This window comes from Cyprinodon tularosa, unplaced genomic scaffold (genome assembly GCF_016077235.1).
Source record: "Cyprinodon tularosa strain WSP-4 unplaced genomic scaffold, ASM1607723v1 ctg166, whole genome shotgun sequence".
Lineage (NCBI taxonomy): Eukaryota > Metazoa > Chordata > Actinopteri > Cyprinodontiformes > Cyprinodontidae > Cyprinodon > Cyprinodon tularosa.
The window spans coordinates 1,434,186-1,459,186 of NW_024038493.1; the positions used below are offsets into that span (position 1 = coordinate 1,434,186).

At 38.5% G+C, this 25,001-nt stretch overlaps 1 protein-coding gene across 2 annotated transcripts; it reads left to right on the top strand.

Moving 5' to 3' along the window:
• The first annotated feature begins 160 nt into the window (after positions 1-160).
• On the top strand, positions 161-24,583 carry igfbp2a (insulin-like growth factor binding protein 2a). 2 transcript variants are annotated; one of them, XM_038281017.1, is made up of 4 exons: positions 161-733; positions 19,475-19,656; positions 21,414-21,554; positions 23,954-24,583. In XM_038281017.1, the coding sequence occupies exons 1-4, from the start codon at positions 169-171 to the stop codon at positions 24,104-24,106; spliced, it is 1,041 nt and encodes a 346-aa protein (XP_038136945.1). In that variant the 5' UTR covers positions 161-168; the 3' UTR covers positions 24,107-24,583. The 2 variants fall into 2 exon arrangements, with proteins under 2 accessions (XP_038136945.1, XP_038136946.1); XM_038281018.1 differs by having other exon boundaries at positions 19,475-19,632.
• The last annotated feature ends 418 nt before the right edge of the window (positions 24,584-25,001 follow it).

A 25,001-nucleotide genomic window follows, 5' to 3' on the forward strand; every position in this document is an offset into this window, starting at 1 on the left:
GGCAAAAATATTTTTTCTCTTCATGTGTGGCCCTAATACTCCGTCGTAACAAAGAGACAGTACAGTTACTCTTAAAACTTTTTACATTTTTATTCCTGGAGTGCATTGTTTTGAAATTAGAATTTTTTTGCTTGCAACAATATTGGAACAAAACTCACTCCATACTCAATGTATTTCCAGCGGTGTAGCTTCACATCCTTTGTGGCCACATCCCAAACCTGGGAATTTGTAGGACCCAGCAGCCCTCTCCTCCCCCGCTTTCACCTGTTCACAGACACATTTCATGCCCCCTTTCTCCCCCCCTACTCCGGATTGCCTTCGATCAGCCCAGTGACAGTGACCAAAGCCCACACCTCTCCAACCATGCTGTGGTCCGCCGCCTGCAGCCTGCTTCTCCTCCTCTCCTCGCCCTTCTCCGGCGCCTCCCTGTCCGAGATGGTGTTCCGCTGCCCGGGCTGCACCGCGGAGCGCCAGGCGCTCTGCCCGCAGCTCGCCGAGCCGTGCGCGGAGATGGTGCGCGAGCCTGGCTGCGGGTGCTGCCCCGTGTGCGCCCGGCAGGAGGGCGAGGCGTGCGGCGTCTACACCCCGAGGTGCTCCACCGGTCTGCGCTGCTACCCGACCCCCGACTCGGAGCTTCCCTTGGAGCAACTGGTGCAGGGCCAGGGCCAGTGCCGGCGCAAAGTGGACACGGAGACGGTCACTTCCAGCCCGGAGCAGCGGGAGCACACCAGCGGTCAGTTCACTGAAAACCTCAGTCAATTTTTAATGACACTGTCTAGACTGCAGCCTGGAGACAGACTGCACTGTCATGAAGGCTATGTTAAGGTAAAATAACCAACCCTCCTGGTTATTACTGCGTAATAACTCCTGAATAGGATTGATTTGAAAGAAAAATGCATCTTAACGGCTTAAAACTGGCATTATTTCTATATATTTATATGCATCTATGATGTAGGTGCATCTTACACATAGTTTTATGTGTTTTGAGACCCAGCTCATCTCAGCTGTGCTCCAAAAACAGCTGGACCTCTAGCCTTTCCTGACACAACAGCCCTCCCCACACACACACAGATAACACACCATGATTTTAAATGGTCATGCATTAGAAAACAAGTTGCTTGTGAAAAAAAAAGAAGAAAAAAAAAACTAATAACCAATCCTTTCTGAAGTTGTACTTGGATCGAAACTGAAAACATTAAAATATTGATGTTTCCACAGGGGAGTGCAGGGAGGGGACAGCAATAGGAATGCTGCATAGATTGAAAAGCTGAACTTTAAGCCTTCGGTTGGATTGTGAAGCTTCAAACCCCTGTTAATGTTGATCCGTCCGAGAAACCAGCCGAGGATGCTTAAATGCTAAGACATTGGGGACGTTTTTAACACCGAAATGCAAACTAAAGTGTGTTTTGCTGAAATTTTGAGCGATAGACAGTTTTTCCTACAAATGCAAGTCAGCATTGTACAACTAGACCAACTGAGACATGGCTGTCTACATGAAACACATGACATCTGCAGATCAGGTAGAAATGTATTAAGGCCTGGTTTTACTGCTACAGATGCAGTGTGATTGTCGCAGATATTTTTGATTTATGCCCAATATTGAAGCGTGGTCTGCACTAAGTTATTCCACGCCACATAAAGGGACAGTCACGAATTAGCCGTGGGTCTAGATACGGCCGAGGCGGTGAGAAAATGGGGGCAAGATTGTGCGACAACGGTGGGACATGAGGGCAAAAAAGAGCGGGGATCCAGGTGGAAAAAGGCTCCCAGCTTTCTCGCGCACCTTCTAGCTGGTCCAACTTAACGATTCGTTTTTCACAATGGTGGTCATAAAGGCAAGACAAGGTACCAAACATGAAATACACATAGTGTAGAGCGGATGTAGACTTGACCAATCAGAGGCCTTCTGTCTGTGGAACTCTCTGCCGTTACCTAAATTTCGGACAGGTGCAGCAGAGCGTCTAGGGGCACATTTGCGTTCACACACAGACGACCTAGTTTCTGAGTATAAATCAGCCTTTAGTCGCGAATGCCACAAATCCGACCTTTGAGAACGAGGAAACTATCAGACTGAGATGTTATTTATTCTGGCCCTCATGTCCCGGAACCTAATGGAACTTCTAGTATTCTGTGACCCTAAAATTAACCAGAATGGAACCCTCTCTCCTAAAAATATATATTCATTTTTATATATATTTCATATTTATTTACAAAGTAAAGTAATTACAAATGCTAGAAACATACAGCCAGATGAATATATAATAAAGTATGGAAAACTTTTATCATTTACCAAAAACACAGACATCAATTTATCTTTTAAAGAAAGGGTATGTCACTCTGACATACTGTCAGACTTTACTGGCTATAGCTGGTTACTGTGAAAAATTTTCTCTGTAATCAAACAGTCAGTAATGAAAGTGAGACTTTGTGTGTTTAGTTGTGCTTCTAAATGGTTGCTTATGTTTGCTCCTTTAGGAATATTAAAACTCGGCTCCACAAAGTGCATTAACTCACCAAAGCTCTAACAATCTACCTTGCTTTTTGGTATTATGCGTTTTTTTAACTTTCCTTTTTTGTTTCAAAGATGAACCGTCTTTGCCATGTAGCATGGCTGAATTAGGGCTTTTTGGTTTTTTTTTAGTGCATTCCGCACCTTTTTCATAATTAACAATGGAAAATAATCCGGATCTGGAATTTGTTTATATCATTTCAACCGTCTGGCTTCACTTTACGACAGAGATCTTCAACAGGGGGTCCACCGAGGTACTGCGTGGGGGCCGCGAAAGTTTTGGTTGACTTTTTTTCCCCCACTAATTGAAATGTCTTCAATACACATTAAGATGAGTTCAACAGACTGTAGTAAACAGATAAATGGAGGCAGAAGATGTCTTTCAGCCATCAATGCACATGTTCAGCGACACACAGGAGCTCTTTCAAGCTGGGAACCGTTTCATTCACAACACCTGTCCCATAAACGAGGAATCAGAATCATTCTAGGGAGAAATTACTTTCGTTACATGATTACATCTGTAATAGAGTGTCTATAGGACCAGTTTGATAACATAATTTCTCACAGTATATATAATTAGGGGGTCCACCTCGCCATCAATTGGGGGTCAATATCCCTTAATCAGAATTTATCTAATGAATAATTATTCAACAAATAATCAGAAGTCGATTATTGTTTCTATCCCTGATTGTTTGCATAGAAATAAACACCCTCAGGAAAATTTCTCTTTTACCTACTGTATAAGGTGACTTTTTACTTTATTTAAGAGTCCCAGTACTAATGTACTAACTGCTTTCCCAATTTATTTTTATAAAATGAAATTGTTTTGTTTTGACTTCAGAGTCATGCACTGCAATGAGTTGCTCTATTCTTTTAAAATCCCAAGAAATTACTTCGGCGTATAAAGTTTGAGACAAGTGTCTTGCGGTGAGGTTCATCGTTGGTGAGGCGCTGACTCTTTTAGAGTCAGATTTGCAAAATATAAACCTTAAAGGGTAGCATTTTTAATTGGCTACTGGTTATTTTGCATCTTATCAGCGTTCTTCACACACACAATTTAGGTATGTAGGCCTATTAAATGTATGTAAAGATAAGAAAAAAAAACATTACAATTACAGCAGCGAGAGAAAGCCTCTATGGTGTGGTGAGGGTGTGGCTATTGAACTTTTTCACCAATATCCATATTTAGAGGTGAAAATAGCTGAGTCTGACCTGTGGTTTTTTGGACTTGCAGTGTGTGTCATGATCTTGACACTGATGACTGGCTTGATCCATCCATCCCATCCATTTTCTAACATGCTTAGTTGGGTCGCAAGGGTTGCTGGTGCCTATCTCCGGCTGTCTACGGGCGAGAGGCGGGGTACTCCCTGGACAGGTCACCGTTCCATCGCAGGGCAACACAGAGACAAACAGGACAAACAACCATTCACACACACACTCAGACCTAAGGGGACTTTAGAGAAGCCAATTAACCTAACAGTCATGTTTTTGGACTGTGGGAGGAAGCCGGGGTACCCAGAGAGAACCCACGCATGCTCAGGGAGAACATGCAAACTCCATGCAGAAAGACCCCAGGCCGGGAATCGAACCCAGAACCTTATTGGCAGCAGTGCTATCCACTGCGCAGCCCACTGGCTGGATTACTCTTTTAATTTAGCATCCTAACTCTGCCCAGTTTCTCTTTGATCAACCTACTTCTGCCTCAATTTATTTCGTTTACCTCATTCGTCAATCATGGGGTGGTGAAGTGTGCTCACGGAAGCACCAACAGCTTGTTAAAGATCGGTTATTTTCCCTGAAAAGAGATCACTCGGGACAAACTCTTTAAATAAAACTTCATAACTTATGTATTAAATAGCCAGGAGACATGACAACAGATTCTGATACAAGTTGTAATCTTACTCAGATCAGAGAAATTGCTTTGAATGTACAGAAGGCAGCAGCTCACCTCCGGACTCACCTCTCAGGAAGTGGCCCCGATTAACAATTAAAAATGTATTTTATACATCTCCAGTCTGCCACATCATCACATTTTACATCAGACACGTTAGTAGATGATTAGACATCCATGGTTCCAGGCTTATCAAAATATTACACTTTGTTCTTAGCTGAAGGACACTGCTCTCATTCCATTTCCAAATCTTTGCCATGTGCAAAATGAAGATTATAACAGGCAGCCAATACCAAGGTGTAATAAACTCACACATCTTCAATGATAATTATCCTAACAAGCTGTAGCCACAGATTTTCCCCTGACATAATTAAAGATTACCTTGCTGCAGTTGATTCTCTTTAAAGTTTGTCATTCAAAGGCCCTAGCAATGCTTTGCTCCCTCTATTATGTCCATACCGCACTTTGGCCAGGAACATACAGGTGGTAAATGGTGATGTGTCTTCTTTTCCTGGGGTTGGTGGTTTGCAAACAGCTGTAGGTGCATTAGAGGCACCCACTGCCCGGGTCATTTAGTGGCCCTAATTTACAATGCATTGAATTGACACTCTCAATTAATTGCAATTCTTTAAAAAACACATTCATTTGCTGTGTAACTAATTAATCAATAGATTTAACATGTTAAACTGATAGCCCTCCTTATGTTTAGTTTTTCCCATTGCTAAATAGGATTTGATTTTTATTTATGACAAAAAGGGTCAGTATTTGTAAAATTTTTATTGATCCGACATTAACACGACGACAGATCATGTTTTTTAAGCTACTGATGGACACTTAAGGAGTCAAAGGCTATTGACTCCACAGGCTGACAGTGAAGGGTTTAAAAATAAATGTTTACTCCTTTGCTCACTGCAAGGATTAAAAGCCAACATCCCATTTTGGTAGATAATATCCAGGGCTTATATTTCTTTATCTCTCTGGATATTTTTTCACAGCAATGCCGAAAAAACAAACAGGTTTTCATATACGCTGCATTATGTTTGGATAAAGTACAAAAAGAATTGGCCTCCTTACAAAGACCTAAGGACCATCAATAATCGTGGACCTTAGGGGCAGGTTGGGGGGAGATATGTCCTTTTTGGTAAAAATAAAATACCTAAATTTGGTCCCATAAGATGATTTCAAAATTTCTATAAATTTTTTTTTTAAAAAGTCTTGGGTTAATGGTTAAAATGTCCTTGTAAATAAAAGAAGTTCCAACAAATGTGTTTCCTCTATGCAGACGATTATTTGCTATTCCGTATGGATTAAAAACATACACAGCTTTTTTTTAGATTGGACTGATTATTTGTAGTTTTGAGTAGAGGAAAACCACAAATGACTGGTAGAGAGAAGATGTCCACCTCTTTATTACATAAACTACAAAATTCATTTTGTTGTTCTCAACTTCATCAAATTGAGTTAAGTTTGTGACGACTGTCGTTAGATTCCATTCGAGTTGATGCCAATATGAAAGGAAAACATAGTGTTTTGCCGTGACGGAGAAGAAAGTTATCACGTAAAAGGAAAACCAGAGAAACAGAAGGGGGGCTAGGAAAAAAAAAACCTGAGACTGGAATCACATCCATTGAGAAGGGGGCATTCCTGCGTACCTTCAGGGATGTCCAGACAGATCCGGCAAGCCTGAAATAGCAGCCAGATAATCCCCTCGACCCATCCCGAAAAATCCCATCTAAAAACGGGTATTTGCACCATCTTTCCCCGAGGCATCGACTTCAGACATATCCGTGCCAGGAATCTCCTCGTACCTATTGAGAACCAAAATAACTTCCCGCCCTCCATCTGGGTCACTGGTTGTTTAAGACTGTACAAACAAGGTCTGACATGTGACTCTGGAGGGTGGGCTAAAGACTACAAACCCTACTATAGAGAAATAGTTTGTACAAAATATACAGCTAATACTTAATACTGGTCTGGACTGAAACAGTTTTGTGCTGATGTGACCATAAAACACATTTCTAACTTATTAATAGGCTAATAATTTTTTTATTAATGCTGCTTTGAGCTCTTTATTTTATCTATTATATCATATTGAAGTAAAGTTTGTGTGATTTCTTTTCTCAAAAAATAATTTATTCTCACTTGAAACAAAAATAGCAGGAAACTAAAAATATAAACTCAAAAAGTATCTACACAATAAACAAAACTAGCATGAAGATATTATACATAAAAAAGCAATATTACAACATAATGGAAACAAAAGAAAATACATTTTGAGTTTTAAACTATGGTGTGAATGCAAAAATAATGAATACAGAAGTTGCATAAAATACATGTTAATTAAAAAAAAGGTTTTGAGACTCACTTTGCAGTTTTCTCAGATCTTAGTTTTTCAGAAATTGTTTCTTTATTTGTCTGCAATTGAATTTTTTTTACATTTTATTTCTTAATTTTTTTACATATATGTTTTTAAAGCTACAGTGTGTAATAATTACAGGGATATACAGTCAGAAATGTAATATATCATACATAACTATGTTATTTATCATCATCTACGAGCTCAGCCTCTTAACCTTAATATTTGCGTTGCCTTAGAATTCGTTATTTATAATTACATAGGAGCGGGTCTCGCAGCCATGGAGGCAGGCATCTTTGCGCTACGGCAGCGCAGAGCCAACAAACTAGTGATTGCGAGATCGCCAAAACGTCACAACGATGTAGAAAAAATAACGGGTATATTTATTATCTTAAGTCTACATGAAATCTATACCCTACACAGACTAATGAAATACTATCTGTAAAATTATCTATGTAAACAAACCTCATCACTTGAGAAGGTAGGTGATGCGGACGTCGTGGAAGACATTTTGTCCCGTAACGCTCGCCGTACTGTTGGGGGGGAGATGTTCATGTTGCTGCGGTCTGCAGTCTGGACGTTAGATGTTGCTAAAAATTACACACTGTAGCTTTAAATTGTATTTTTGTTATTTAACTGATTTTATTTTTATTTTGTTATTTCTGTTGTTCAGATTGAACTTTACTAAATTCATTCTTTTCATCTTACCTTTTACATATCCTATTCTTTTTACTTATTGGGGTTTTGGCTTTAACTTAGGATTTAAATACATAAAACCTGTAGAGAAATTAAAGAAAATTTTAAATCTTTTCTTAGATGATTTCTTTAAATCCTCAGAGAAAATTGCAAAGTTACTCTCAAAATTTCTTTTGATTAAAACATTTTTTTTTTCTTCAGAGTTTTGTATCTAGTTTTAATTTTTCAAATTTCAATTCACAAAATGTGTCCTTTGCTTAGAACAATAACGGAACAAAAATCACTCCGTATTAGCAATTAGTTCCAGGTCCTTTAGAAAAGCTTTTTTTGTTATTCTTCTAACAAAATGTGTCGGGTTTAAATGTAAATAAGTTCATGTTTGCTGTGTGTGAATACTGTGGAGTGAAAGATATTTGCCCATTTCAACATAATCCTTTATTGAGCTCTATAGATGTGTTGAAAGTATTAATGTTTATTACTCAAGTAGAAGCATAATCCTACTGTATAAAAACACTTAAGTAAAAGTGTAAAAGTACCATTTTTAAAATCACTTAAAGTATAAAATTAAAAGCTTTGAAGATAAAAAATGTTAAGGACGGATGCTTTAAACCTCACCCTGCTCTACCCTACTAAAGGAACATTTTCTACAATTCTGGGTGATAACTTTCTTACATTATTTTTATAACTAATGGTTATAGTGTCAAATTTAACTTTGCATAACCTTAGAAAACTATTTATTATGGTATGTGGTGAACAGCCAGTTGGTGCAATACTGAATCCAATAACATAGAAATGAATTATCTGAAAAAAATAAATCTTTTTTATACCAACAAGGCCACACTGAAAATTAAACCTAAATGAAACGTAACTAATGAGTCTAATTTTAAAATGCATGGAGTAGAAAGTAGAGATAATTGTAAAGAAAAGAAAAAAAAAGGAAAGGAGTAGAAGTAAAAAGTTGTATTGACTGGCCGATATTATCTGCATAGATTATACGAAATATCTTGAAGCCACACGACGCTCCCTGATGACGTCATTAAACTGCTCCAGACGGCAAACTGTGTAGCAGCAGCAAATCTAAACTGTTTTGTAACTGCGGTGTGGAAATTTTTCCATCCATCCATTTTCTTACACCCTTTATCCCCAGTGGGGTCACTAGGGGTGCTGGTGCCCATCCAGCTGTCTACGGGCGAGAGTCGGGGTCCACCCTGGACAGATCGCCAGTCCATCGCAGGGCAACACACCCCTAAGGGGAATTCAAAGAAGTCAATTAACCTAACAGTCATGTTTTTGGACTGTGGGAGGATGCTGGAGTACCCGGAGAACATGCAAACTCCATGCAGAAAGACCCCGGGCCAGGAATCGAACCCAGAACCTTCTTGCTACAAGGCAGCAGTGCTACCCACTGCATCAATGAGCAGACCAGTTTTTTTTCCTTTTTTCCAAGCTTGTCCCGAAACTTCTTTTAAAGTTTCATGATGACTTGAAGTTTGTGATTTGCAACGAATGTGAGGTCCTCGTCATGCGTGGGGGAACCAAGATTTCGTCCTTCAACAGCGATCCTACACTGGACTTTATTTGTGTTTACATTCAATTCTATGCAATACAGCTGTACTGGTGAGGTACACTTTTTTCCTATTTGTGAAGAAAAGAGATTTATCTCTTGTTTGAATATTCATTGTCAGGTTAAGCTCAGGAAGAGCATATTCCAAAATGTTGTTTGAGACAGTGTTGAAAATAAATGTCAAGTTTTGCATTTTCCCGAAGTTCAAATGCTGTTTTTATCCTCTACAATGGTAATCATTTGCGGAATATGGCATGATGTGAAATTAGTTTATATCGGTATCGGCTTATATCGAAATCGAAAGTTCAGCATTTGGAATATCGGCATATCGAATATCGGCAAAAAAGGCAATATCAAGCATCCCTAATAAAAACAGAACCCACTAAATGTTAGCAACAGTGGTAGCACTAGGGGTGTGAGAAATAATCGTTTTGGCGAAATATCGTGATATTCGGCTGCCCAATATAATATCGATATAATATCTTTCACTTCTTAGTATCGATTTTCAACAAAAATAATGGTTACATAAAACATTGATGGGAAAATGGGCTACCTCTGCACCACCACTCTGGCAGAAAGCGCTGTGGAGCCCTTTAACTGTGCGTGCAGCACCAAATCTGTATTTGAGGCAGTCACAGTGGAAGAAAACCCCAAACAACATGGATAATAATACCTAATCAATATTTTCTGATAAAAATATACAGCACTTGCTGTTTTATCTCATCATTTGATTTTGATAGCTGGGGAAAATATGGCAATATATAGTGATACTGCAATATCGTGATAATATCGTATCGTGACCCAAGTATCGCGACATGTATCGAATCGCAACACTCATGTAAGCTAGTTTTATGAGTCCACATCTAAGAACTTTAAAAAGTGATGAAGATATGTGGCTCTGAGCTATGGAAGCCCATGGAGGCATTGCTGTAAAATCTATTAATGAAAATTAAGAAAATTGGATTAATCCTCGGCCTTAATAACAATGGATAGCAAATTCTACATGGGAAATGCATGGGATTTTTAAGTAGGGGGGGGGCTGATAAAGCATAACCATGATTTCAATATGATGTCTAGACAAGAGGTGCTGCCTCTTTCACAGCCGCCCCAGCTGAAAACAAGGAGATCTTATTCACCACATTGTTGTGTACATCGAATATGATGCTGGGGTCGATTCTATTCCTAAAATAGCTACTTTTGATGTTCCATAAGCGGCCATAAATGAAAGCCTGATTTAGAGTAAGAAAAAAAAAAAAGAAATTTAAACCTGAACAAGTTTTTCGCCACTGATACTTTAAAACAGTCTGGTATCAGTGACGGGTTGGTTTTAATGTAATTTTTCATTTTAGAACATTTTGCCCTTTTTTGCATCTCTTGTAAAACTTGCATGGATTTTGTGTGTCTCCATGTTGTCTGTGTTGGTGTTTCACCGTTGACTCAGCCCCATGAAAACTCATTTTAACACAAAACTCTACTTTCTTTCTTAAATTTGTTTTGGAATAAGATGGAATGTACACAGCAGTCGGCATTTACATGTGATTTTGATTTAAGTTGGCAATAGAGTTAGAATGCTGCATTTCATACCCTTTCTCATACAACCTATAGTGAGTTTTGTCCCATTAGTGTTGGAAGCAAAGAACATGTTTTGTAAATGTAAATAGAAAATACAATACAAAAAATTATATTACTTCAAAAGAGATTTGTGGGTTTCTCATCTTTTTTTATTGCTATACATTTAATCAGATTTTTTTTTTTACTTTTATATCTTAATTTTTAATTTTTTTCTTTTTATCAATTGCATTCCTTTCAACTGTGTTATACAGATCATGTTCTCCTCACTCCAGAGGGGTGTTCCTCTGCAAAGAGGAAAGAAGATGCATTTCTATTTTTTCCATGGATGTTAGCATCACATTTTTCATTAGTTAAGAGTGAGTGTTTGTATTGGACTTGAAGTAAATATCCATGAAACAAAATGTTTATATATAACATAGAAATTAAAGAATACACATAATAAAAAAATAAATGCAATGTTATCCTCAAAACCTTTTTTTTTATTAAAAGGTTTTTAAAACTTTACTTTTCTGACAGGATTTTTAAAATTCAATAAAAACAAATGTTCTTACAATATCTGAACAAACTTCTCTCCTAATTTTGTGTGCAAAATGTGACTAAATGCAGTTTTTTAACTTTATAGTTACCTATAAATCATTTATATATCCATATTTCTTTTGCTTGCAATAACACTGGAACAAATTTCAATATATATATACACACACATATATATATATATATATATATATATATATATATATATATATATATATATATATATATATATATATATATATATATATATATATATATATATATATATATATATATATATATATATATATATATGGATGGATGGATGGATGGATGGATGGATGGATGGATGGATGGATGGATGGATGGATGGATAGATAGATAGATAGATAGATAGATAGATAGATAGATAGATAGATGATAGATAGATAGATAGATAGATAGATAGATAGATAGATAGATAGATAGATAGATAGATAGATAGATAGATAGATAGATAGATAGATAGATATTTTTATACCAATTACAAAATTGTTTTGGGATGAAAAAATATGATGTCACAATGAGGACAATGTAATGGTTAAACAGATTTAGTAGGTGGATGGAGGGAAACGTGGTGGAACCGTATAAACTCCTATTTTTAATCAGCTCTGAGCTGTAAAATAGGTTATTTGTTGCTGTAGGACATTGCTTCAGGTTTTTCTTAGATTGGTTGTGGTTTAGAACCTTTTACAAGGCTTATTGGCAATAACCTCAGAGACAGCAGCCCAGCAGAGTTCAAGCATTTTTACCTTCCAGGCGTTTTGGCCCACAAAAGTAATCTAAAAGCAGGCTTTTCACAGGCTCTGGCATGTATCTACGGAGCCACATCCAAGAGCGTGCAGAGCTAACTCTGCAGGCACCACCGTGTGAACTCTCAGGAATTGTACGTAAACTAGCATAACAGTTGCTGCAAGCTCACACATGCCAAAACTCCGGCTACCTTTGACTTTTACTCGTAAATGTAGAGGAAAGGATATCAAAATCTGTGTGATATATTTCACCGTTTTTATTGAAGGACCAAATCTGGGATGGAAAAGGTTTTTTTTTAGAAAAGTGGAACATTTATTATGCTTTTTAAATTCCAAAAGGTGATTTTAATGATAATAACAAACCAAGACTAAAAAAAAAGGTTAAGAATTCCAATATATGCCTCTGTCAAAATGGACAGAAATATTTACATCCAATGCAGGTTCTTTAAAGACAGTTTATGATCTATAAACCTGTGAAAAAAATGCTTGGAAGATTGATGTAACCTGGCAAAAATGATAAAATGATTGTAATAAATCAAAGTTCCATTCTGGCAGTATTAATAGGGGGCTGTACATGGTCCCATGACATGTATGGGTTGCCATCTTGTTTATTATAGTAAGCTAAAACTAACCGATAAAACTGAAAAACATTTTAATCTAAATGGAATAGAAAAGTGTAACCAACTGAAACTATACTCTGTGTGTATAAAACAGGAACATGTTCTTTTTTTTGTAATCTTTGAATTTTTTTTCCCATATGGCTTAGCTGAAGTCAGCTTTAACTTAGCCATTTTTTTTTTTATTCAAGAATTCCACAAACCCGGTGGTGGAGATCAGCAGTAAGGGATGCTATCAAGTTGAAGGACGCCTTTCTGGCTGACTCTGACAGATAATATTGTTTGACTGTGGGAAAGGAATACTAAAGATCTCCTTGATCCAGCTGAGACATCTTGGAGTGCAAATTTTACATGTGAAATGCATGGGACACAAATAAAAGAGAATTACTTGAGATAGGATTCATTCCTTACCAGGCTGAATTCAAAGAGGTGGTGAAAAATCTCCTTGGTGGCAAGGCTTCGGATGGATGGATGATATCCATACTGAGCACCTTGGATCTCTGGATGTTGTTGGCTTTTCATCATCATGTTGAGGTCGGGTTCAGTGCACCTGGACTGGCAGACAGGGATGGTAGTCCCCCTGCATAAGAAGAGGACCCTTGGTCTGTGCTCCAACTATAGGGGAATCACACTTCTCGGCCTCCCTTGGAAGTCCTATGGAGGGAACTAGAGAGGAGAGTCTTACTGATTGTCAAACTTCGACCTCAAGAGGAGCAATCTGGATTTCGTCCTGGCTGTGGAGCAATAGACCAGCTTTACACTCTGTTCAGGGTACTCAAGGGTGCTTGGGAGTTTGTCAAACTGGTCCACATGTGCTTTTTGGAACTGGGGACCCAGTTCTATCCTTGCATTTTGCAAATGATGTAGTTTTGCTGGCTCCCTCCTTTCAAGACCTATAGCATGCGCTGGGATGGTTCACAGCAGAGTGTAAAGTGGCCAAGTCCTCCAAGTATGAGGCCACGGTTCTCAACCTAAAAAATCATGTCAAGGTTTCACTCGCAGATCAAATACTTTCCGTTAAAGAAAATTTGGAGCAGTTCACCAAACTGCTCCAAAGGGCGACAGTGTGTGAGTGTGTGTGTGAATGGGTGAATGAATGTAGTGTACAGCGCTTTGGTCAAGTCTCCTAACTTGAATAAAGGCACTATATAAGTACTTACCATTTACCAAACGTACGTCCAATCAGCGTTGGCTTTGAGGCGGGTTGAGGTGTGACGCAACGAGAAGCGCGACAGTTCAGTCTAAAGAACATGGCGGCTTCAGCCGATGAAACTAGCGTTAGCGTGGCTATCGAGCAAGTTTTATCAGAATTACAGAGTATTTCTTCACTGAAAGAAGAGCAAAACACTGCTCTGGAGGCTTTTCTCAGATGAAAATATGTTTTTGCTCTTCTCCCGACTGGTTTCGGCAAGAGTTTGATCTATCAATTGGCTTGTGCCTGGCTTGTGGTTGTGTTTTCGTCGTCGCTCTGTTAGTACGTCATATGCTTAAGACATTAAGACTGGCTCAGAGCTTGTATGCTTTACTGTTTCTTTCCCAGACAGAGACCCTTGTGAAGCTAGTTTACTCTTACCTTTCTTACATAGAGAGTACATATATATAGATCAGTGCTGCTATGTTTGTTTTGTTTCTCGATCCGCTCACACGGTTTACGTACTGAAAGATTTCCTCCTTTTCAAAGGAAGTTTTTCCTCTCCACTGTCGCTCCATGCAGGCTCATTGTGGGGGATTGCTGTCCAGTCAATGAGTCCATGCAATCAGCTGATTTTCCTTAGATGCAAAACTTTGACCCAGTCTTACTGTACATTCTGATTGAATTGTCTCTGGCATAAATAAACTAAATTGAACTGAAGTAAATTGTGATTTATTACCTAACTTTGAAAAGGACAAAAAACAAACAAAAAAACAAACAAATTAAATATGTTTCCACCAACTGGAGTGAATTAACCAGGTGACGCATAGCTTAGTGTAGATATATGTTTATGTTAAGCTTGGCTGTAATAAATAGGGAATAGAGGTAGTAAAACAGTGCAAACCATAAATCTGTATTTGAAACAAGCTTTGTGTCTAAATCAGGCAAGTTGTACTCCATCATCTCAGCTAGCATTAGCAATGGTAAATGCCATCTGGAAAGACTGAGAGAGAATTGGGACTCTAGCCGGCAGTGTAAACAGCTCTTCAAAAGACCAACTCAAACAATTGAGGAATTTATTAAATTTAGTGAGTTGATTTGACTTGTGCTCTTTCTTTTTAGTCCAAAAAAAGGCAGATGAAAACATTTTTAAGGTCTTGAAGAGAGACTTGACTAAGCACTAAAAACCTCCCTAATTCTATCATTTGTAAGTGAAAGTTTTGATGGTAACAGCTCACCTGATATTTACCTCTACCATTATGATAAGAAAACAGAGAGAGGATAACGTTCAAAATAAACTCACAGTTACTGCAGAATTGGAGAATAGAGACAGAATGAAGCAGAATGATAAAAAGTGGTCTCTATGTCCTCCAGCATAATAAGACTCTAGAAGCGTAACTAAAAAGATAGCCAAGGATAACCTGAGCTACTCTAACTATAAACTTTATCAAAAAGGAAAGTTTTAAACCTGATCTTAAAAGTACAGTCTAACAGTACCTAGGCATCTAACTAACAGAGCTATTATATTTATCCATTTCCTAAAAACTATAAAGAGTTATGTTCTGATTAGGTTATGTATTTATGCTTAAGCATTTCCAGGTTATTCTGTAGGACGTTCTTCCTTGTATTGTTCAGAAATGACATTACCTTTATTGTAGGGTTTTCCTTATATCAGAATTTCTTGAAAACATTTTTATCTTGTTTTATATTTCCTGGCCAGATGAAAAGACTCAGAAACTGTATGTAAAAGTACTCAAAGATAAAAAAAAAGCATTTAAAAGAAATGTATTTAGGAAATTGTGGTTGACTGGAAATTTTATTTAGAGTAATAAGGGGGTGGACCTTCTTATGTAATTTTAGCAAAGAGGCTGACCCTGTGATAGCTTACATATGGTGTCACAAAAAAAGATAAAACATGGCGCGAAACTTCTTTTGCAAATTCTTCATCAGTGTTTCAAACTTTCCACTTACAACCACCTGGTCTTGGCTGGTGTTTTCTGGTAAGTTCACCAGTATCTTGACCATCAAATGTGTCACCTCTGGCCTACGTGCCAACTGGGAATCCAACATGGATCAGATACAGAAAGGAAGCCTCTTTGGGCTTTGTGTGCGGATTAAGTCAAGCAGTAGACTGGACAGTAGGCCTGCTGCTCTGTTGACTCTGCTGATCCTCAGCCCACTGCTGTGAAGCAGCTTGTTCTGTAGAGGCCTGGTACCCCCTGAAAGTGGGGTCCTGACCCTCCATGTTTGTGTGCTGTTTCTGCACATTCACCAGTAAGGTTACTGTTAGGCACCGTGAATTCATGTGAGCACGTCTGCAAACTGCACACTTGACTGAATGTCTTTGGCTTACCCAGGAAAAGACGGCCCAAAGGCTTTGCTCTTTGTATCCCTGGGGATTGCATAAGAGAGCAAAACAAAAGGCTCCCCAGCTTGAGTGTGCTTTGTGTTTATCTGTCCAAATTGTCGATGTATGCACATGTGCAAGTCAAGACACACTTGGCTTAGTTGACCTTTGACTTTGCAAAAGTCTTCAAAGAATCCAAGAGAAAGCAAAGAGGAGTGTCATGGAGAGAACTCAAGTCCAACAACACAAGATCAATCTGATGGTGAAAGGCGCCAGCACCTTGTTATTGCTTAGTTTGTAAATTCCTTTCTCCCATTCCCTCTTAGACTCTTTATAATCATAATCCCTAACCGGATGTCAAGTTTACCTCTTGGATGGCTCCGAGATTGCTTCCTCAGCCAACCATCTCTGCTAAAACACAAACTTGCTTTCTTTCACTTTCCACAAGTCTGCACGGTAGATGTTGACCTCCACATGTTAGAACTATCCACTTCATGTTTGACCTTCTTAACTGGGCCGGTTTTCTTACTGACTTTCATTTGGTTGTCTGGTGAAACCCTGCATAAGCGAAAAATGGCAAAGATTCTGCAGAAAACAACAGTGGTGTTCTAGCACATTCATTTGCAGCTTGCAGCTAGAGTGAGCTAAAACAGGCTATGTGTTAAATTTGTGTCATCCAGTTTTTTTTTTCTTTATCTAAAATCCGCTAGGTTGAAGAGACACACCTCTTCCTCTCCTTTTCTGTGAATGCCAAAGTCTGCTGTGTTGTCAGAAACAACAAAGTGAGTTGGACTTGATGAACCCTTAGCACTAAAAAGGAAAAGGAAACATCTAGATAATAATTCAGTAAATTAAGGCTTATCTAGATGTTTCTAGAGGAATTCTAAAGGAATTTAGTAAAAATAACTGAGTTATGTTTGCAATATGGTCATCTACAATCCTAACATATCAGAGCTTTAAAACTCATGCGGTTTCCCTAAAGCTAACACTGTTAAGTAAATTCACCAAGCGCTGCCTTCTTTGCCTGACTCTCCCCAAACAACGAAATATCAAAATGATAACAAAACATAACTTCGTGAATGTTTTTCCTAATTTATTGTTTTATGTATTTTTAAAAGATTTACTCCATAAAGAGCCTCCAGCTCCCATTGTTTCATTTAAAGACCTGGATCTCAGATTTTTTTTATTCCCCATCCTTAAAAGGCAGTTTTGGGTTGCAGTTTTAAAGTTTATTTTGTAGTTATCTTTGTAGTTCCTGAGCTATCTCTATAGTTATGCTGCTATAGGCTTAGACTTCTGGAGGACATAGCGACCCCCATTTCATCACTCTGCTTCATTCTGTCTCAATTCTTCCAATCTGCAGAATCTGTTAGTTCAATCTCTAACGTTCTGCTCTCTCTGCTTTTTCTCATAGTAGCTTTCCCTCATCTGTTCCTGTTTGGCTGTGACATCATCCTGGAGAGAAATATCAGCTGTGCTGCTTCCATCAACACCCTTGTTTATAGATTCTGGAGATCGGCCTGTTTTCCAGTGTGGTCCTGTTTCTCTGGCCGTGACTGAGTGGATGTGCTCTCTTCATCCTCTGACGTGGGAGCTGGCTCGGAGCTAGTCTGCCTGGCTGTGTGTTCCTTTTACAGCTGCTTTTTGTGTCTCTGCTTCTGTCTCCTTGAACCCCAGTCGGCCTCGGCAGATGGCCGCTCACACTGAGCCTGGTTCTGCTGGAGGTTTCTTACTGTTAAAAGGGAGTTTTTCCTCTCCTCTGTCGCTACAAGCATGCTTAGTGTGAGGGATTGTATTTGAGTCAATGAGTCAATGCAATCAACTGGTTTTCCTTAGATAGAAAACTTTGTATCAATTTGACTGTATGATCTGGTTGAACTGTAAAGTGCCTTGAGATGACTTGTGTTGTGAATTGGTGCTATAGAAATAAACTGAATTTAATTAGTTAATCAATCTTCGGTTGACAGTAGGCCTGTTAGCCGAAAACATGCTAAAACGGTATTTACTCCACTCACCCAGCCCCACCCCGTGTCCCTTCGTCCTGTTGGCCTGATAAAGTTGAACCCTAGCATTAACAACATGTTGTTGAAAGCTTGTTCTGGTCAGAACAATATGAAAGTCAACCAAAAGCTGTTTCATGGCTGTGTGAAAGAGAAATGGTACACTTATCTACACCCCGCGTGTGGGCGTGAGAGAGAGATGGGGAGAAAGTTCAAATTCCTGTTGGTGTCATCTAACATTTTTCTGGTTTCCATGACAACGTGCATGAAAAAGCGATTTTTGTGTGTTTGTCATTTTGTTGCCTAATAGCATCCTTTGTGTGCGGGCAAATTTTCTTCATAGTTTTAGAGGAGTTTTGTCCTACGGCCGTGTTTCAAGATTCACATCATGTTAGGGTTGAAAATGGTCAATTTTTAACTTTTAACCCTTGATGACAAAACAATGAACGTTAGCTTTCACATTTTTCTTTCTTTTCATCTGTTTAACTTATAGCCTTAGTGAAACTGATCAGTCATACCTCTGTCCTCTTTGGGACCATCTCTAGAAAGGATGGATATCCCTACAGGTCGCTTATTGACTATGTGATGACATGGTGCAACCAAATAGTCTGGAGCTCCACGCTCTGAAAGCAGTGGATATGGTCATGGATCTTTTAAAAGGCACAGTCCATCTCTCCCCATCCTCCTGTTTGACTCTCTAGTTGCCAATGTGGACTCTCTACATTTTATAGGCATCATCATTGCTCAGGGCCTCAATCACAGCAGAGTTTGTACTTTCTGTGGCAAGTGAAGAACACATCCTCCCCTCCTCCATAGCCATCTGGTATTCTACTGCCCCCACCAGGGATAAGGACATATTGCAGCATGTACTGTAATTCTCTCCATAGAGAGTGTGATGGGCTGCGATCTTCCTCCTCTTCCGGAACTGTATGCTTCCAGGACTCAGAGGGTAGAAGGAAATATTGCAGTTGACTCCTCGCACCCTGGTTATAAACCTTTTCAAACTCTACCTTCTGGCAGGAGGCTCCTGTCCATCGGGAACAAAACCTCTTACCACAAAAACAGCTTCTTCCCATCTGCAGTTAGCCACATTTATAAGGCTCAGGTCCCCCAAAAACACTTTAGCTCTTTACATGAATTGCATTTCATTCTATATTTCTGTTATTGTATATTTTTTTAACAACTGCCGTGGTGCTCCTTCACTTAAGGATGTTGCTCTATTTTTCACTATCCTTATAACAAGGATATAACAAGGAGCTTGAATTTGTCGCATTTGTTCATCCCACATTGTTTCCACGTGTTCATGTTAAAAAACGAGCTTGTACAGCTCTTCTATAGCATTTTTTTGTCTGTTCTTAAAATCAGATAGAGTTATATGTTTATTTATACAGCAAATATTCAAAATTGTAATTCAGAAACACTTACAAAAGCAAAACATAAACCATGGATTTAATATTTGCTCATGTTTAACTGTATTTGATAAAAGGTGAAGCCTTGGAGCTGGAGCCCGATCTGGACGTGAGCGAAATCACCACAGTCCGAAAGCCCAGCAAAGACGCCACCTGGCTCGGACCCAAGGAGAGCGCCGTACGCCAGCACAGCCAGGAGATGAAGACCAAAATGAAGACCAACAAGGTAGAAGAGGTGAGACCTACTCGTCCGAAACAGGTGAGTGTCTGCTGAAAAAGAGGACTCTGGGACAAGCTTCTTGACATACTGGCAGTTTACCTTTGTATCTTCAATAAGCAAAATTATGCCTCCAATCTCCACTTTTATTATTTTTTTTTGCTTTTAGTCTCTTAGGTTAAAAAACATTAAAAAGACAAAAATTCAAATATAAAGATAAAGATACAGGTTGGTTTACCTCATGTGCTTTGCTGCCTGACCTAAAAAAACACAACATACCTTTTGATAAAAACCTTGCAAGTCAACTTCCCATTAGTTCCCATTTAATCACAAAAGTTTGAACACTTTAAAAACATTTAGCCGAAGCTCTCCATTACACAAAGCAAAACATATGAAGGCCTTTACGTTAGCATTTGTCACACTGAGTACACCTGTAGAGATAATGTACTTTAGTTTAACTCCCTAAGGTGAACTCAACCTTTACGTATGTTCAAGGGTTTCTGCAATCTGCATATTTCCTGAGGGCCAGATAAGAGCGTTTGGGGTTTGCTATGCTCAAGGAGCTATGATAGGAAGCATCCAGTTTCCTTTTCCTACCTCCTGCCTTACTGCCACCATTTAGACAGCACTTATCCCAGTCGTTGCTAACTAACCTCTGCTTAGATGTGAGCAGATTGCAGTATTTGGATCAAACACACATTTTAATTTTGTTCCAGGCCTAGTTGGATAACAATAACATAAGATCTGTGTTCAAACTTAAAAATAAATCTCACATTTGCAAACTGTGTTTGGTCTCAGTGACTGCCTTGACTTGACCATTGTGGTTGCCAAGGTGGTCTTGGCTCTAACTGATGTGTTTGTGAAGGGATACCTCAAATATGTTCCCTGATAAAATGGTGGTTAAGCATAGAAAACTGACCAAAACTGTACAGATATAAAACAAATACCCTGAATGTATCTAGAGTTGAAAGTTGAAGGTTTAGGTTTGAAGTTAAAGGAGTGGGCATTGCCATCTAGTGGCTGAAAGACAACTTTTTATATGAACATGGCTAAAAACACTCAACTGTCGGTAAAAAAAACCCCAAAAGAACTAAAGAACTTTTCTTTTTATCCTTCTACTGAACAAATACTAGTGCATATTGGTTAAACTGTGTTAGTTTTCTTAAATTCTTCTGTCAACATTTCACACAAATTGCTTCCTTTGAATCAAACTGCAGCTATAAATGAACCAGAAACACACCTGACCTGCTTTTTAACCGGCTCTCTAAATTCTCCATCGGAAGAAGTTGTTTTTCACATCCATCACAAAAGCCCCTGTCCCGTACTAAATGTCTCTGAAAGAGTGTTGGCAGGCAAATGAGAGGTAAACCAGAGGTCTTTGGCCTGTTTTTATACAATGTTTGGCAAGTTTTGAGATTAATTTGCACATAACGGGAAGATATTTAGCAATACTTTGTGTTTTATATGGTATTTTAAGGTCTAGAGTGGGTAGAATGCTTGGCAAAGACCGCCTGGTGTTGATGCGTACTGGAATAAGCTTTATTTCAAATGTGAATGTATTTCTTTTAACTAGTTTTTGTATGTTGTTAAAACAATTATGTATTTGTTTAGTTAAAAGTAATCCAGAACACCCTACAGAGGTTAAAGCCAACTGAACATTTTCCACAGAACATTTAAGCCTGCAGGCAAACCACTACCTCTTGTAAACTAAAGGCAGAAACCTGGTGGCAGCAACACACCCGCATACCTGTATTTGAACCTGAAACTGTTGTTTTGTTCTGTTCTTGTTTATTCTCAAGACTCAGTGTCAGCAGGAGCTGGACCAGGTCCTGGAGAGGATATCCAAGATGCCCTTCAGAGATAACCGAGGTCCTTTGGAGGACCTCTATGCACTGCACATTCCCAACTGTGACAAGAGGGGGCAGTATAACCCAAAACAGGTTACACTTTAGAGCCTGCAAATGTAACAATATGATATAACAGATCTTTGATCGAGTGTAAATAATAATAAATTATTAAAAAACTGATTAAATATACAAGTCATTGTAACTAAATACATTGCTTACCCTTAATTATTTCAGCAGATATTTGATATTTTTTTAAATTTCATTGTATTAAGGGGGAAACTCAGGTGCTAATTTCTCAGTGAATGTGTTTCTTGCACAAAAACTTTTATATTTTACTGATTTATGTGAAAATAAAAACAAAGAAATGTTAGATTAATTTCACAAAGTGTAATATATTCATATAATTGGTAATACAAATCAATTATGTGAAGGTATTCACATATTTACAATGTTTTCTTTAAGTATGTTTAAATATAATCCATTTGTTTTTATCATTCAATGATAGTTTGATACTGGTATATTGATTTGTGTGTTTATTGCAGGAGTCATAGTCTGGTATTATACACAATTATTTTTTGTGTTTTTTTTTTTCATTTGAGGGAGAAATGAAAAATAAATAGAGCTCATTTGGACCCCTATGTCATTTTAATGTAGCTTTAGCAACTTTAGCATCAATTCAGAATTCTGTTAATAGTGTACACGGGCAATAAATGCTCATATGATCAGTTTTATTTAAAACACACGCATGTAAACTACTCCCCACACACATTTTTTATGTTTAATGCACAGATATTCAATACTCTGAGCCCCCTAATATGTCACTAGCTCGAGTTCATACTTTTCTTTTGCTATTTATGCACCTGTAGCTCTTTCCTACCCATGTGTGGACCTGTTTCTATGCACTCATGTCAACTTTTGTCAATTTAAAGGGGTACCAACCTGAGAGAGTGCCTGTGATCGGCTAGTTTTCAGGAAATCTTGCCACCTTAATAGTACTGTTTTCTCCCTGGCTACAGCTAGTAATGTTAGCAAAGCATCTTCAGGCTAATGCTGCTCCCTAAAATAGTTAAACATTGGTTAAGTTAAGCTTAAGCATAAGCATGCAAATTGAAGCCGTTTGGTTCCATTGTTAGCCTGTAATATCTGTAATATCTGAGTAAGCTATGCAGATATTACAGGCTAACAATGGAACCAAACGACCGGCTCGTCGGCTTCAATTTGCATGTTTCCAAGCAATACAAGGCCTTGTCTATATAAAGCCTCAAACTCACTGCGGATCCAGATTTGAATTGAGAAAGCTTCCTGGAGGGGAAGCGAAACGTCTTCAAACCTTGGAAACCAAGTATAGTGGATTGTTTTTAAACTTTTACGGAATTTTATAAAGTACTTAGCCTAGTAAACTAGCCGCATTTTTGCCTGTGAGTTTGGTCTAGCTTCGTGAATGCCCCTGGCCCTAGAACTGGCGGGCCAATCACAACGCAGAGATGTGTTTTGTATTTTTGGATGGACGACAAAGCTGCGTGACGCTGGAGAAAGCGCAACAAGGAAGATGGCAACAAGTAGCATGAACTGAGGCATGCAGCAGCTTTCAATGGAGTGCTCCATTTCAAAGTTAAACATTCTTTTTTCTGTTGCTGTTGTTCAATAAAAGTATGTTTTAAGATCATTTGAGGAAGGCATTCTCACCAAGTCCATACTTTCCTGTGTTCTTCTCAAGAACATACTTGGCGAGGACGCAACTCCGTACTCGCGTTCTAGTTAACTGAGAAACGGCCGAGCTCATTTGACTCAGCTTTGGAATCAGTTCTGGAAGGATTAGACTTGAGGTTTTTGTTGAAACGTGAGCAGGAAAAGGATCTACACTCATTCATTTATAAGAAGGACATATTGGCCGTTTTACAGACAGGCTGTTTGTTTACACTCCCCCACTAGCTTTCTGTCGCGCTTACTACGTCACAGTCAGTTGAGCTCATTGTTCAGAGCGTTGGCCAATAGGCACAGACATTGTTTGAAAAACAACAGGTTGTTCTCATCAACAATCTTCCGATGTCTCATTCATCTGGGCCAGATTAAATTACGCATTTAATCTCACATTTAGTCTGGTTTATCAGGCTACCACTTACTGACTGTGCAGATGAGTCCCTGATTGGTGGAATCACCCCTTTTGGTAAAGTAGAGATTGTAGTGGTGACAGCAAAGTGGGCTAATGTTAGCACCATTCCAGGTTTCAAGTAAATGAAAGACAAAAAAATTATACACTTGTTTGCTTTTCTAGATTAAATTAAATAAAAAAAAAATAAAAAAACACTACTGTTACACTTTGCATTTTTCATGCAGGTTTGAACTTAATTCCAATGCCAACACTTTGGGGTTTTAACAAAAATAAGGTCAGATTTACAGGTGATGACTCCTTCTTAGACTTTATTTACTGAAGCTTAAATTTCGTCTTTCTGGAGCTTCTAAAACAAATTAAATGAACTTTTCTTTTTTAGTGCAAAATGTCACTCCACGGTCAGAGGGGCGAGTGCTGGTGCGTCAACCCCCTGACTGGCCGACGCATCCTATCAGCTCCAACTGTGAGGGGGGACCCCAACTGCAGCCAGTACCTGGACGAGCTGGAGCTGCACGATACACCCCAAATCTAATGCGGCTCAAAAACTGAAAACCTAAAAGAAAAAAAAAACTGAAACTGTAAAGTGCTTGGGATCAAAGAGCAATCTGAGTAAGCTATAAGCTATACATGTGTGTCTGTAGTCTGTTTATTGGCGGTTAAAGTTTAAATCTTAACATAGTAAAAATAAAAATAAAACATTGAATGATAGAAACCAACTTTTTTTGCAGACTAAAGTTAATTTCTCAATTTTTTCTTTCATGCTGTTCTGTTTTAGAGATGGTGATCATGCTTTATTAACTGTGACAATGCTCAACGTGCTTTGTTATCAGTGTTTTGTACTGTTAAAAAAAAACAAAGAGCCTTTTAGTGTGTTGAACCTTTGTAGGTGTCTTTCCATGCTCTAGATCGCAGACTAGGTTTTTGGATATGCCTCATTTTTATTGCACATTAAGTATTAAGGAGATGAAAAGTGACGTGCAAATGCAAAATAAAGTAGAAACCAGTTGGATTCCTGTGTGTTTTATAATTTCTCTTTCAAATAGTGCATGGGAATATTTTGCAGCCAAACAAATGTGAACTGCAAGGGCATCACATTTGAAGATGGAGAAGCGGAGACAGGTATAGCAGCAGCCTGGAGACCTGCAGTGTCATAGCGCTCACCTCATGGCGCTCACCTGGTTTTCATACCTTTTAATATAAAACTTTTCTTTATATATCATCACATGTCCTTCTTATTCAGGTTATAAAATGTCTGTGGTTACAAAAAAAATTTGTGACCTTCATACATTGCAGATTCTTCTCACCAGTCTGCTGCCACTATGCACTATCCCTAACTTTAAACAACTAATAGCTAAACCAAATTTTTAAAGTCAAAATTCAGTCAAAAATTCCTCCTATCATTATTTTAAATTGATGCTAGCTACATG

What these genes read in the sequence shown, in the direction of transcription:
- igfbp2a (XM_038281017.1), top strand. Translation starts at nt 169, where the DNA reads ATGTATTTCCAGCGGTGTAGCTTCACATCCTTTGTGGCCACATCCCAA. An exon ending in GCAGCGGGAGCACACCAGCG is followed by an intron (nt 734 to 19,474) that starts GTCAGTTCACTG and finishes ATTTGATAAAAG; the next exon opens with GTGAAGCCTTGGAGCTGGAG. An exon ending in GGCAGTATAACCCAAAACAG is followed by an intron (nt 21,555 to 23,953) that starts GTTACACTTTAG and finishes TTTCTTTTTTAG; the next exon opens with TGCAAAATGTCACTCCACGG.